Here is a 15441-nt window from a genome sequence, read left to right on the forward strand (position 1 = left end):
TATTTAGACCGTGTATAGCACATATATTACTGTATATATTGTTGGGCTATATAAAATGCATATTTTAGACTACACTATATATGTTAGTATAATAATCTATGTTAAGGAAAGCAATGCATGTCACAGTTAGGGTGATCCTGTTTCTTGAATGGTATTTTTAAAACCAGGGTTTAACCTGATCAGAGAATGCCACCGAAAGGAAACAGTTTGTTCACCTGACTGATCCATTCAGCAATGTCGTGTAGCTGTTCTTAACCAATGATCAATAAGTGTATTAGGTAAAAGAATAGTTACAATTTAATTCTAGAATAACTGGCACAAAAGCCTTCATTTTTCTTGTACGTATCCACAATCAAACTTGACAGAGAAAATCACAGAATACATGTACAGTGTGTACCAAGTATGACCAACATCTTGATAAATAAAGTGTGACGTCTATCAGTCTATAAACTAAAGGACTGAACTGAAGACAGTTTTAGAATAGTTAAACAATACATTGACAGCTGATACAATCTATTGGTCCATGGCTTCTAAAGCTGGTTTGGTATCAGAGAGGTTTTAAGCATTAAAATTACAACACGTGCAGGCTATAGCAGATTACACAAGTTAAGAGTTGAGGCACGTACTGCAATAACAGCAACATCTAGTTTGGTCTGCATTCCGAAACCTTGCTGTTCCATCACCGGGAACACCAGCTGTTAAGCAGGTTTCTTAAACCTGCCATTTAATCCGTGCTATTGAAGTGTCCAGAGTAGAGCCAATCAAGGAGGCCAACAAGCTGGCAAGTGAACCACAGAGTGGCTGGCTTCTTGATGGATTAAGCAAACGATATATTGTACAGATCAGACCTGTGAGACACAGCGCCAGATTCACAGCACTGTACAGATCCAGGCTGTCAGCAAAACAGTCAAAACGAACAGGTTAGGGGCTCCCGAGTGGCGCATCCAGTAAAAGCACTCGCTATAGTGCAGGATGCGCTCTATAGCCTGGACGTCGCTGGTTCGAGTCCAGGCTATTCCACAGCCGACCGTGGACGGGAGCTGCCAGGGGGCGGCGCTCAATTAGCCGAGCGGCGCTCGGGGGAGGGAGGGTTAGGTCGGCCAGGTTGTCCTCAGCTCACCGCGCACCAGCGACCCCTGTAGTCTGGCCGGGCGCCTGCGGGCTTGCCTGTAAGCTTGTCCTCCGACGCTGTAGCTCTGAGGCGGCTGCAGAGTGAAAAGAAGCGGGCGGCTGACGGCACACGCTTCGGAGGACAGCGTTTGTTTATCTTCGCCCCTCTCGAGTCAGCGCAGGGGTGGTAAAAATAATTGGGCATTTCAAATTGGGGAGAAAATAATAAAAATAATAATTGGCAATGACTAAATTAAAAAAAAAAAAAAAAAAATAGAAAGGGATCTTGAGAAGCTATTTCTAAGGAGCCAGAGAAAGTATTTAAACTACATACTCAAAAAAGATATGTAGTTAAATACAGCTCCAGTGCTGCACTGCGATGGTAGTTGATCTCAGTTCGAGTTGGCTTGCACTATTCAAATCGTGTGGTGCATATCTTGTGGAATGCATATCAGGCACTCCAGAAGAAAGGGCCATTTCAGTCTCATTAAAAAATGAATGCTGCCATATTCCACATATTATAATGGGAACAGAAGGACGTGTAGGGTGGATTTGATTGGATTTCTAAACTAGGTGTAATAACTTTTACATGCCATAGAATATAGTATTTTCAACTGCTTGATGAATTGTCTACAAATCCCACGGTGGTACTTGGCAAGATATGACTTATTCTAGTTTAAAATTAAAAATAGATTCTGGATAAAACATAAATACAAAATGTTTAAACAAGATCACCCGCAGCTGTACAATAATTGCCTTGACTTCATTGTAGTATTAATTTAATCTAACGACAGGGTCATACAAAGTACACTATACAATTTACAACTAATTACAAGCTCTTGAAATAAATGTATTGTTGTATTTTTTATTCCGGCGCGTGAATAATGGCTGCCCGCCCTCTTCACTTTTTTAGCCTACTTAATCAGCACTCAGTTACATTTGGAATGCCCATTCAGTTTAACATATCAACTGATTGTTTTTCTAAAAAGATAATTTCTTAAATGAATACTTTACTTGAAATGAAACATATTGCTGTGGATTGTTCTTGACATAAACTATGCAGAGAATGTTATTTTTTTATTATTATTTTTTTATTTCACTCTGCTATCGTGAACCGTACGGGCAATCATCTCTGGTGGTTGAAGGAATTGGTAAGACTTTTGTTAAAATGCTTAGACTTTACAGAAAACACATAATTCATAAGACTAAAGTAGTAATAATAATAATAATAATAATAATAATAATAATAATAATAATAATAATGTTAAAAATTGGCCAAAGCACGAAGCTGCAGTGACGTTGGGAACCCGCTGTAAGATCTCAGGATGTGGTTGCCCTGGTAACGCTGTCTCCTGAATTTGTCGAGATCCTGTCCAACCAGATCCAGCGCTAGATAAGAGAGCTCCACAAATGATCATTTCAGCCATTTCGACCAAGGGGAAAAGACACAGCATATCAGAAAGAATACCAGGAAGGTAGAAACCAAATTAACTTCTTGTGGACGTTTTCACTTGGGGTCACATTCTTTGTGATGGTTTGGGTAAGTGTAACTATTTACATTTCCAGTTGTTGCGTATATTTACAGTTAAGTAATTAATTCTGTTTTGTAGCTGATCGTTAAGCATCCTGTTTCTGTTTTCTTTTTTTTTTCTTTAGGAAGTAGGGTCTATAGTATGTCACGTTTTCATTCCGCAGATAGCAAAAAAAAAAATAATGTATCTTGTTGCTTGGTAAAACAAACGAAGCATTTTCCTACCTTTTCATAATCTGAATTTAAATAAAACCTTTGAAAATTGAATTTAATGGTACCTCATACACATTTTGTTAACTCAAAAAAATTAAAGTGGCAGCGTCTTCCAGGACAGTCAAATTGAAGTAATATTATCGCGTTGCCACCAGTGGCTCTTGTACGCATAATAGGCTTGCAAATGAACCACATGAGAATGAGGGCAGGTTAGTGCAATTTCTATGACTATAAGGCAGCGAGGAATTGCGTAAAACATTGCAGGGTGTTAGACCTGTGTGGAACAGAGGTGTTATTCCTAGTAGAGTTATTAGGTGGTTATTGGCTGAATCAGCACAAGTAGAATTGACGTTGAGGTTGAGGGTGTCAAGTTGGCTAAGAAACAATGATTCCTCCAAACCTAATTGAGTTTGTCATAACCCCTTAAGGTACACACAGAATTGAGCAGTGGTTCAAACGGTTTATTCTTAAAATACATTTGAGACTTACTTAAGTATCTCGAGGAATCTGACCATTTGAATGACCAGATCCAGCCTGTCAGTACATTTCAAACCCTGTGTGGTGCGCCTCATTGCAAAAATAAGAAAGTTAGTATGATTTGTATTGGTGGGGTGCATACCGTATGTCCCTTGTACCTTAAAGGGTTACTAGAATCAATTACAAAAGTATTGATTCCTTGTGCATGTAAACGAGTAGTGATCAAACAACATGGCCAGCTCCGAACAAGAACAACACCAGATAGAGGAAGCAATAGAGAAAAGATGATAGCTTTAGAATTGGATAAACTGTATTTTTTGAATTGACTGATAGAGACACTAGATTAAGTACATGGATATTTTATTTTCCTGTACAAATTTCCATTATGGAAAATGTGGATGGACCTGTGTGTTTGTAATTGGGCATTTCTTTTATGACATGATCTGCTAATCGATCTTTCCATTTATTCTGTTCAAAAACATTTTAAAAAGTAATGACTGGTACAAGACTCACTTAGGAGGTATTGCTTAATACTACCATCAGTCGAACAATACAAACCAAATTAGAAGACTAAAAGCCAATTCATGTTAATTGTGTTGTTATAAATAGATGGCTTGAAAGTGCTTTCAGTCTGGCAGAGGCTTGTTGAAAGGAAGAGTATCCTCAGTGGGCAGGGAAAGCTTGACTGCTAAAGCCTAATTTGTGGGATAATTTTGGCTTCTAGCCTAGATTCTGACCTACTGTAATTCAGTTACAGGCAACCCTGCATTGCGTTATCATTTATTTAGATAAGTCAGGGTTTTATTTTGAAGAGGTTTGGCTGATGGGATTGTGCAGACTGTTTTATGTACAGTAAGTGAATATCAGATATCCACCTAATCAGAGAGTAGTCTCTTGGTGCAAAAAAATAAAATAAATGACAATAATTGAGCTTATCATGTGAACCGGGAGGACAGGAATCCATTATCAGAGAGTAAGCCCTGACCTTCAGAAAGAAAATCATTATGTAGTTAGCAGATCAAAATGGCACCTAATGCTGCTAATAGCAAGTTAAAGAAATTAGCATTGGATTACTTTTATTGAAAAGAAGGGGGGAAACATACTATAGAGCATTCAAATGCAAACAACTGGGACATGCTGTAAACATTTTGTCATAAATGAAATGTAGTTTGATCACCAAATCAGTTTACCAATACTCATGAATGTTATTATATTAGCATAAACATAAGCATTGCTTTTATTCTTGTGGGGGTACCACTGTACTTGTGGGGCTTCCTGCGTATTAAAACATATATTTGAAGATACTGATCTTTGAATAATGATGAGTTAAATGAAAAACAAATCCCCCCCCCAAAAAAACATTCGTACCTGGCCAGATAACTTCTAATTGAACATATGTGTTATTCTCCGGTTAAAACTAAAAGCTGAACAGATGCAGATTGTTATAAAGCACCTCAACAATAGACCCTGCAAGATTTAACCCTGGATAGAAATACTGCTTTAGTTTAACTGGAGTACAGTGAGGTCTCTTGTCTTTGTAAGGAAAACTAGACCTTTGTTTCCCAGTGCATTTGGATTCCACGCTGCATGTTATGTTAATACAGCAGGCTAACCAGTTAGGACTGCTCCCCTCCTCCTTTCCACAGTATAGTCCTGTTCCCAAGTGATAACCATCTCCTTCTAAATTGAGTGCCATGAATGTGAAGAAGCAGCATTTATTCTAAATGCCATTGGTGCAAAAAGTAGTATGCACCTGGGAACCCCGTATCCAAATGGAACACGTGTTTCAAGTCGTAGGGAAATTGTTCAAATAATTTAATTAAAACTCAATAAAATATGATGTACTAGCATCAAATCAAGTCATTTTTGATGTGCTGCTTTCAGAAGAGGGGCATGCTTAAAATTCCATACTTAATTGGCCTGTTTACCTACCATAGGCCATTATCAGATATCTGTTCTGTATAATGCATTTAAGTATATTTAGGAACATTATAATGTTTGCTCCCTTTCATAATGTGACAATTTAACTGATGCGATTAGGAGCATCAAAATGAAATTAAAACCCGGCAATAAAAATCCTGATACTGAATAAAGAATTAAGAATCCGTTTCCATGCTTCAATTCTCACCCTTGAGATTGGTAATGGAATTTTAATTCAGAATAATTTAAGTTTCTTTTTCTTTAAACCCTTTCATCAAAGGCACCACAGTTTCATGTTTTGAGTTCAAGTCTTGTTCAGTCACTGGTGTTCTGTTTTTTGAATAGATGTTAATTATACACAGGGCTTGAATTCCAGAGCGGGATTGCGGGAATCGCGCATTTTCCAAGTTGCTCCCGCATATCTGCAACTTTCACTGCAGGAAAAGCCCAATTTAGAATGCCTGAAACACTACAACAATCTATAAGGAAGTGGGTGTCAGTGACGAAAGCACTATGAGTCGCATTCTGAGTAGTTCTGGTTAAAATAAATAAGTAAATAAATAAATAAAAGTATTGCTGCATATTTTAAGTACCGCAAGACTTTATTCTCTCGTACATGATTCTCGGCCACTATCTTTAAGGATTATAGAAACTCAGTACATTGCAGTAAATAAACAGTTTTGAAAAAAAACACGATATTAAGTCTATCTAGGTGTTGTTTTGCAAGCGGTGACTTTCGCTTTAACTCTTTAAACTCAGCCCCATTCATTTTGGGGCGCCAGCGCACCGAAGGTTACGCACATATTGCTCAGGCACCGTAAAAGCCACCTACCTGCTTCATGGCTTGTTAAAAGTACAGACTCGGGGCTTTCCAAAGACGTATTCAGTGTGTGTATGCGGTAGCTATCCTTACAAAGGTACCACCAAATGTTCCTGTCAGGATACTGCACTCTGATTGGTTATCATATTATTGTTAATAAAACAATGAATAATCCTCTCCCAACACTGAAACCCTAAACCTAAGGTCAATATCCTATATTGCAGCCATTGCACATCTAAAGTGGTTAATGTTTGGCAGTGAACAAGCGTTTTTGTTACTTTAAAAAAAAGTGACCGGAGTTGCTGACTTCCTCAGTTGTCCTGACAGGAACATTTCGTGGTACCTTTGTAGGCACTATGTATGCGGTACTCCTAGCCGGAACTACGATCGCCTGAAGTTAAGCCTCTCATCATGTGACAGAGTTCACAGCTTAGGTTTCGTTTTGAGCTTTTGCTCCGTAGCAGCTAGACAGAAAGGGACGGTATCGTTGGAAAGCTTGGAAGCTCAGCTTTCTCTCCCCCCCCCCCCCCCCCATGTTAATTTCATATTGAGGTTCAATGGTGCAGTGTTTTTTTTTTGGAGCCTATGATTACAGTATATATATAGGCCTTAGCAGTGACCACAAACATGATTTTTTTTTTTTTAACATATATACTCATCTCTACCACATATAGTATGCCTGATCCTGTTGCATAATATGCAAGGAAATGTTGTGGCCTTTCATTTGATATGTTACATGCATGCAGTACAAACTGTCCAGTAGTTAAACATACATACATGAAAACAGTGAAAAACAGGCAGAAATAGGGCTGAGTGTAAAGAGTTAAAAAAAAAAAAAAAACGGAGCTCTGGTTAAAAGGAAAATTACCTTTTTCTTCTGCTGCATGCAAAAACTTCACGTCAGGCAATGGAGAGTGCTCTGTCTCACAGTGATAAACAGCTGTAGGTCTCCTGAAAGCAGCTTATTTTAAGCAACACCAGTGTGAATGATGATGCAGTATCATTCTTTTCTTTTGCCATTCCCCACAAAAATTTTGGCATCCCCCCCCATTGGCTGCAGCATAGGGGGGAAATCCCCCCAGCACACAAAACTGAAATTCAAGCCCTGTATACAGTACATATACAGCGTGTGAATGGGGTTGGGTCACAGGAATTGATCAGTGCTTGAACAGCAGATAGTTACTTGAACACTTTACATTGTAAATAAACACACAGTGCCTGGATAACCAAGGGCTTTACACCAAAATGCAATGTGCTTAACTGTTTTGTGTGTGAAAAGAGAACCAAGCTGGTAATGTAATTTAGTAACAAGCAACTCTTTTAAGCATTTAAAGGTACGAGTAGCAGCAAAACTCTGATACAAAACAAATTGCAAATTGCATTGTGCTGTAAAGACCTTGTGCGCATCACTTTCACCCATGTTCTCATGGTTACAGTGTGTATCCATTTACAAAAACAGCGACTGTCCTGGCAGGTTACTTATTCTCTTTTAGATGTAGACAAACAGATATTTTTTCAAGTTTGGAATCATCTTGGTAAAATGACCCTTTGCTATTGTGTGAAATTGAATTATGTATAACTAGAGCAGCAGTAGAACAGCATTTTAATGAGGAATGAGGTGATGTTCGTTTTACACTAGCCAGTGTGTTGTTATTTGACTTTGTGTTTGTTATTATTGATGTAGTACACTGTCTTCAGTTCAGCATGTTGCACATTGTGGACCACGGGGTACTAAGCGGGGTCTGCCTGCATATTTCTTCCCAGCTGGGCCATTGCTTTCTGCCAGTGACACAGCAGATCTTGCGAGTGGTAGGTCTGTTCTTTTTGCTTGTTCTGCTGCCAGTCGTTTTCATCATTGACCGATTTTGAATTAAGTACATGTCTGCATCAATTCTACAGCTGATCTGTAAAAATTATTATTAATTTTTTTAACAGTCTGTATTTGTTTTTTAAAAACTACTGTAGTATCCAACTACATGGGGTATTTACAACAATTAAGGAACGTGTTCAACGTTTTGAAATCAAGGTTTTCTCCTCAGTGTTTACAAATTCGCCCGAGGGTCTCTGTACGTAGCAGTATTATATTTAGCAATAACCTGCCCATGTTTCGAATTCGATGAGCGCTAGGACCCGGCGGAAATCGCGTGCATGTTCTAGGGCAGGATTGTAAATGCGCCATGACTCCGCCTGATCGGGTCTTATTGCAAAGCTGAATGTTGGTGCGATTTCAGGCCTGTACAACTTAGCTTATAACATTCACTAAAGAACAAAACACAGGTGTGTGTATAGCGACTACGTGTGTGGCTGTCTGTCTGGCAGGGTACATTAGAGCTAGGAGCACCGATTTCCGTGTTAATTGAAGGTCATCTGTTATTTTTTTTTTCATCCCAAATTGTATTGTGTGTCTGATCTCATTGCAGCAAACCAAGATGGAGTACGAGTGGAAACCAGATGAGCAAGGACTTCAGCAAATTCTACAGCTTCTGAAAGAGTCCCAGTCTCCGGATACCTCCACACAACGAACCGTCCAGCAAGCATCCTTTTTAATAATGCTGCTATTAATAATATTAAGAGCAGATCAGGGACGATCGGAAGAGATGTGTGGGGTGTATTCTCGTGTTGTACAGAGTATATCATTTGAGGTTTTGTAATAACCGGGATGCAGAACCACACTACTCGGCTCGGCGGGTTGCTCGATACCAATAGTAATTGAACAGCGGGTTGTTGTTTTCTTTTAACTATAGTTAAAGTTATTTTTTATTGTATTTTTAAATATTGTCTGCTTATGATTTGAATGGTTTGAGGGGTTAGCCTCCTCTTAACAAATCTGTGATGCAAGTGCGATGGATTGTGCCTTTTTTTTTGTAAATGTAGTTTACCGATTCGAGCATGCATGGACCAGGTAAATATATTGTTTATTCGAGTGGAACAAAATAATTTTAACACATCAATATTGCAGATTATATATATATATATATATATATATATATATATATATATATATATATAATATGTTTTATTTTTATGAATTATTTTTTTTTTCTGTGGATTTGCTTATCGTACCCGTACGACTATGTGTTAGGCGTCTACTATCCCCGGCGTTGCGTAGAATTTCCCGAATAAACCAAGCTGGGTGATGGCAGAATAGCTGCCTTTCTACAGTCGGTATGCTGTGAGTCACTCCAGTATGACGGTTTTATACTCGATGTCAGTACAACAGTAATATGTTAGACGCTGTAGATATGAATACTGTCTATACACACTATCAAGGCTATTTGGATTGACTGTATTTATTTTTCTTGAAGCCTGTTGTTGGCATACACTATGTTAATGATAACGAGTTACATTCGCCTGTAGTATAATGTCGCGATGTATGGAGGGACTTGTTCACCTGGGCCTACAGCTATGGCCAAAAGTGTTCTATCACCCTATAGAATTAACACATTTTGATTCGAACATGAAATACTGTACTATTATGGATTCTGGTCAGTGGCACTGGGACCATTTTTAAAGTGGGGGTGCTGAAAGCCATTGCACAAAACTGTAACCCCATGATGGAAGCCATGCAAAGTCTGCTGCACCCCTAGTTCCAGCACCCCTGCTCTGGTAGACTTTTGCGATATCATTTTGTAGTTCTTTTGATTACATGATGTTAAATAAAATATCTAAATTTATATTTCTTTTTATAAAATCATGTTTCAATCAAAAAATTCTAGATGATTAAAAACTTTTGGCCATAGCTGTACTATTAGACAGTAACTTGTATTCAGTTTGTCATTGCTACTTTTAGTCATTTCTACATTTGATACAGATTGCATAGCACTGCATGATCCAGACCCATGGTTAGGGCTTTGTCGTTAGTGATCATCATTAATAACTGCGTACATTGTGAGCGCATTGTCTTATCCCTAACACAAGAATTTTACTCTGTATGATTGGCATGTTTATTATTATTGGAACTTGCTAACTTTCAAAAGCGTGTGTATGATTGCATTTGGTATTCTTGTAGCGAAGACCTGTTGATAAGTAGTTCACTGCACAACACAACACATCTAACTTGCCATCTTATGTGTAAGGTCCTGTGAAAATCACGGAAATTTTCTTTAAAATTCACGACAGTGTCACGGGTAAAGTATCGTATTTCGCAGAATGTGCACAGAACTATTTTATTAATTGTGTGCAGATTATTATTATTTTTTTAAACATCAAATATAGAAATAAATGCACAGACATCATCAAAATCAACGTCACAGTTATTCAAGCAATTTACAGTTAGCTTGTGAAAGGGTGTTGTAATTGTATCTGCAAGGACAGCTTTCAGTTCTAGTACGTTAGATGCATGTTCACCATTTAGGTCTTGCAAAACAAATACAATGTGTAAAACATACTGATCTTGGACATCGGTCGACTCGTCAGTGACCACTGACAAGCAACCAGACTGTTTTACCAATTCCATAATCTCCTGCTTGTGATACTCAGCATCTTTAGGTAAGTATTCATGTCTCAGCTAGGCTGATGAACGAATCGCACTTTGCTACACTCAGTCTGAAGAATTTACATAACTTTTGGTTGTCCAGTTTTTCAAGAAGTGTATTTGCGCATACAGACGCCTCTGTCTGGTCCAAATGTGATGTGTTTCGTGCTTCGTGGTTTTCAGTGGACTCACTGGTTTTTGTTTCTTTGCAAGTAAAGCAGTAATACTGCTCTGGATTTCTGCCTTTCTCTTTCGGTGAATACTTGAATCTAAATGCTGTCAACAGCTGATTCTTGGTAGTGATACAGTAGCGTTGCAGGATTTACAGAAGATCTTCCCTCCATCTCTGTGTAAATGATCTGCTGCAGACACATTTAGCCTTTTTAGAGACCTCAATTTTCTTGTTTACATTGTATAGTATTTTAAATTTCCTGCCTAGATTGCATAGTCACATGACAGAATCACTGCACAGCACTGTGCATGGCAAATAGTACACGCAGGCACACAGCATAGCAGTATAATTTCGTTAATGATTTTTTTTTGCATGAAATACAAATTATGAAATGTATTTATTTCTTAAGAATATTGTAAAAATCGCATAATTTCACAATTTCGGCGCAACCTGTGAAATCGCGTTTTACACAGGGCCTTACTTATTTGTTATTGACTAGAGGCAGATGCATACCAGCGTAAAATACAACAATTCATGTATATAGTTACCATTAGTTTTACCATTAGCGTGGTCTTTTTCAACTTTGAGTAGAAATATTAATATTAATTAAACACTGTACAGATACAATCCTATTTGGCAGATTATTTGTAGTCTCCCCAGTGGTCAGTTTTATATAGATAGATATAGAGATAGATAGATAGATAGATAGATAGATATAGATATATATATATATATATATATATATATATATTTTTTTTTACCCAGCTCACTTTACTGGAGATTAATAAGCACACTCGAGTCTATATGAATGTCTGCGTCATTCAGTCTATGAAACATCACTTGTGTTTTTTTCTGTTCAGTTCTTACAATGTTCCTTAACACCACTGACTTCTAGAAACTTGAGCAGCTAAATCAGTATCCAGACTTCAACAACTACTTGATCTTTGTGTTAACAAAGTTGAAATCGGAAGGTAAGAGAGGCTGTTTCTTTCTTTCTTTCTATCTTTCCATTTTGTGAATAGTCACAGGGCAGTGCATTCATCATGTATTACTGTAGTAGTTTCAAGCTGAGATATGCTTACCACACCTCTTATTGTTTTGTTATGCCTTTCATAAATGTTTGAAGATTTTACTAATATAATTTTACTATGGGCAAATGACAGGGCCTACTGTACACATATAGCTGCACTTCTAATGGAACTCTGTCCTGGATCAGTGGTGGATTTATGCATGTGGTGACTGAAGACAACAATACCAATCAAAAACTGGCCAAGTAAATTATACTTGGATGCAAACTAACATTTATTTCAACATCTGAAACTTTGTAACGTAAATGAATAATGCGTTTGTTAGGGTGAGTCATTATTGGTGTCAACTCGTAACATTAATGTGTATTTGGTATGAAGTGATAAGGGGCATTATCCTTCAGGATATTTAAGAAGAATGTTGTTTTCACACTGAAATGTAGCCCATGATAGAAATAGGATGACGGGTAATGTTTGCGTACGTAATTAAATTGCCAATCCGCATGACACGATTATAACAAAAATGGTGCAAACTGCGTTTTGGCATAAAGGCCTTGATAAATTTGGACCATGGTCCCTACCTCAGTCTTAGTACCTATCCCGCTTGGCTTTCGTGATATTCTCACTACAGTTGCTGATTCCTGCGTACAGTACTATACCTCATTGTACTGCCAGCCACTTTGGCAAACATCTACATTTTCATCTTCTAAGTAAATACCAGTACCTCTGTTTTCTGTTTCAACAATATTAATGACAGAGAAGCACATGCAGTACATAGCACATACTGAAACCTGTCCAACACTGAGTAGCAGTATATCTGGGTTAGGATGATGAATAGGAGTTTTGTTTTGACATGGGTGATTCTTGGTAGAGTACCACCAAATTCAAAAAATGATGGACATACAGGTTGTGGATTGGAACAATCCAATGAAACAGACACTTCAAAATCTTGCCATTAACCAGATATTGAGGATGTTTGTGTTGGTGGGTCTATCCTTTTGCACAGACGTTTGATCGTCAGCAGCCTTGGGATTGCAAATATACAGATATTGATTGTTACATGTTCACAGACCATTATTTTGTGTCATTTTAAGGGAAAAAAGTGTGTGTTTTAAAAGCTTTGTAAATTGGGTCCTGGATTTGTAACGTTGGCGCTTCAAGCTACTGTAGTTACAACATTGTCTACACCCCATGCCTCAGGGTTCAGTTGTAAATTAGCCATGTAATTATATTCAACTTTAACTCATTATTACTAACGCTGTGTGTACGTATTCCTGTGATACTGGAGGCTGTATGGTCCAGTCGTTAAAGAAGTGGGCTTGTAACCAGGAGGTCCCCGGTTCAAATCCCACCTCAGTCACTGACTCATTGTGTGACCCTGAGCAAGTCACTTAACCTCCTTGTGCTCCGTCTTATGGGTGAGATGTAGTTGTAAGTGACTCTGCAGCTGATGCATAGTTCACACACCCTAGTCTCTGTAAGTCGCCTTGGCTAAAGGCGTCTTCTAAATAAACAAATAATAATAATAATAATGTCATATCCCAAAGCTTGGAGACAGTACTTAGTTGGATTGAAAGTTAAATGGAGAACACATGTTTTTGCCAGATAGAATAATTAAAAGAATATAGGGCTTGTCCAAATGTTCATTATTTGGGTTATTTGTAGTGCTGTTGTCTTTGATACCTTTTGCATTTTCTGATCTAGATTTTCTTAGATCTTAAGCTGACCTTTATTCATGTTTCCTTTGCAGATGAACCCACCAGATCTCTTAGCGGTCTGATTCTGAAAAACAATGTGAAGACACATTTTCACAACTTTCCAAATGGGGTGTCGGACTTCATAAAAAACGAGTGTTTAAAAAACATTGGAGACACATCGCCGTTGATAAGAGCCACTGTGGGTGGGTTTTTTATGTCATCTCAACCTTTTTGGAATCTGGGCATCTCAGGACACGTTTCATTGCAAGGAGTGTCTCCTCGGCCATTGTAATGAATGGAACCATGCACGCTCTTTAGGTTCAATTGCCATGTGGAATCCTGCAGTAACAAGAAAATATACGTTAAATACACATTTTATATATTAAGTAGAATAAAAAAATATCTGTATGAAATAGGTTACAGGCATGCTATTTTACTTTTCGGATTCCTTGTATTGACAAAGGGGACACCATTTCTTTAAACGTTGTTATAGTTTCACTTTGTCTCATAGTTGCATCAGATTGTGGTTGTTGGGTGTGATGTAGACTACAAACAACTGGGTCACACATTTTCGCCCACCCTTATAGCGTTTTTCTTCTCTGCTTAGTGTAAACTCTTCAATAAGGGTCTTGCATTGTGACTGTTGAAATGAAAGCCTATCCAATTTCTGGGACATTGTATGCCTATATCTACACATCTCTTCCTTAGTACATATTTGAAATGCTGGGTGTGCAAAACTCTGAAGAGATATGTCTGCCTGCCTCCACTATACCCCTGTCTCTGTGGGTATGTGTGATAAGCGCTATATCATCAAGACTAGTATGCAGTTAAATAGTCATTCAAACGGCATATATTCTGCAGTATGTAAACATATTGTTTTGTCTTTTAGGTATTTTGATCACAACTATTGCCTCAAAGGGAGAGCTACAGAATTGGCCGGAACTCCTTCCCAAGTTATGTGTGCTTTTAGACTCTGAGGATTACAGTACCTGTGAGGTAAGTTCTCTCAATCGCTGAGAGTAAAAATATACTCTTATCTCACTATTTATCTATACCTGTATGATATTTACCTAAAAAAATAAATTAAAAAAAAAAGCTAAACTAGTGCACATGTTGCCTCTCTATATCCCTGCTGCCATATTAAGGTATTTCCATGTACAATTGAATCAAAGGTCTTATGAAAATACACATTTCGATTAAGACCTCCAGTTAAGTAGGAACTTTAATACCATGGAATTATGTTTAAAGAATGGGTTGTTGGTAGGTGTTTTTAAATTGAATTTGTTTAGAACAATTGCTTTTTCTATGTATTCATAGTGTCAGTTCAACAATATTCAGGTTTTGAGTTTTTTTTATTTGAGGATGTGGTTTTGTTGTATTTTCATATATAAATTTAATTTTAAGTACAGATAATGTCCAGTTTATAAACATGCATTCGTAGGGTCTTTGCTTGTGCACTGTCTATGGAGGCTTTACCAGTTTAGCTCCCTCATATAGCCATGTTCTGTTCTCCATGAAGAAATAGCTTTGGTCTGTCAGCAGTTGTGTGTGAACTCGCTACCAATGCCCAGTGTTTACGTTTTAATTTATTTTTCCAATGACATTTGACACGTTGCCTAGGATGAGATTTTTTGTACTCTCTTTGAAAATGTAATTGTTTCCCTTGAATTCTCCTCGATTTGTTTTGGTACTGGTAACTGTTCAAGGGATTCTCCTGTGTGCTGCACTCAGTTCAGTTGAGGTTCTTCTCTCCTGTCTGTTCAACACTAGCATTCCACCCCTTGTTTCTTTGTGGGCGAGGATTTTGAAAGTAAACAATATTTTCCGATCAGTGAAGAATGGTTTTGAGGGAATAGGATGGATTCAAAATAACAGAATGCCTCCACCTAGCACAGTAAATAAAACCACATGCATTTAAACTGTACTAGTTTATTTTGTAAGAAAGTGAATTCCTGTTTAGTCATTTGTTTCGCATTACAGTTTTCAGTGGCTGATAGCTGCC

At 37.8% G+C, this 15441-nt stretch overlaps 1 protein-coding gene across 3 annotated transcripts in view; it reads left to right on the forward strand.

The window, feature by feature from the left end:
* The first annotated feature begins 2547 nt into the window (after positions 1-2547).
* The window catches only part of LOC117403648 (transportin-1), a 43354-nt gene continuing 30460 nt past the window's right edge, over positions 2548-15441 (forward strand). The window contains exons 1-5 of one of the 3 annotated variants that reach the window (XR_009307584.1): positions 2548-2650; positions 8492-8605; positions 11613-11688; positions 13493-13642; positions 14329-14435. Coding sequence is in view for 2 of the 3 variants with exons in the window: in XM_058990064.1 (XP_058846047.1) it covers positions 2642-2650; positions 8492-8605; positions 11613-11688; positions 13493-13642; positions 14329-14435 (456 nt within the window). In the remaining variant the exon portion in view is untranslated. Of the gene's footprint in view, positions 2651-8197; positions 8349-8491; positions 8606-11612; positions 11689-13492; positions 13643-14328; positions 14436-15441 lie in introns of those variants that run through there. The other 2 variants (XM_058990064.1, XM_058990096.1) reach the window with 2 other exon arrangements.

Source organism: Acipenser ruthenus, chromosome 1 (genome assembly GCF_902713425.1).
Source record: "Acipenser ruthenus chromosome 1, fAciRut3.2 maternal haplotype, whole genome shotgun sequence".
Lineage (NCBI taxonomy): Eukaryota > Metazoa > Chordata > Actinopteri > Acipenseriformes > Acipenseridae > Acipenser > Acipenser ruthenus.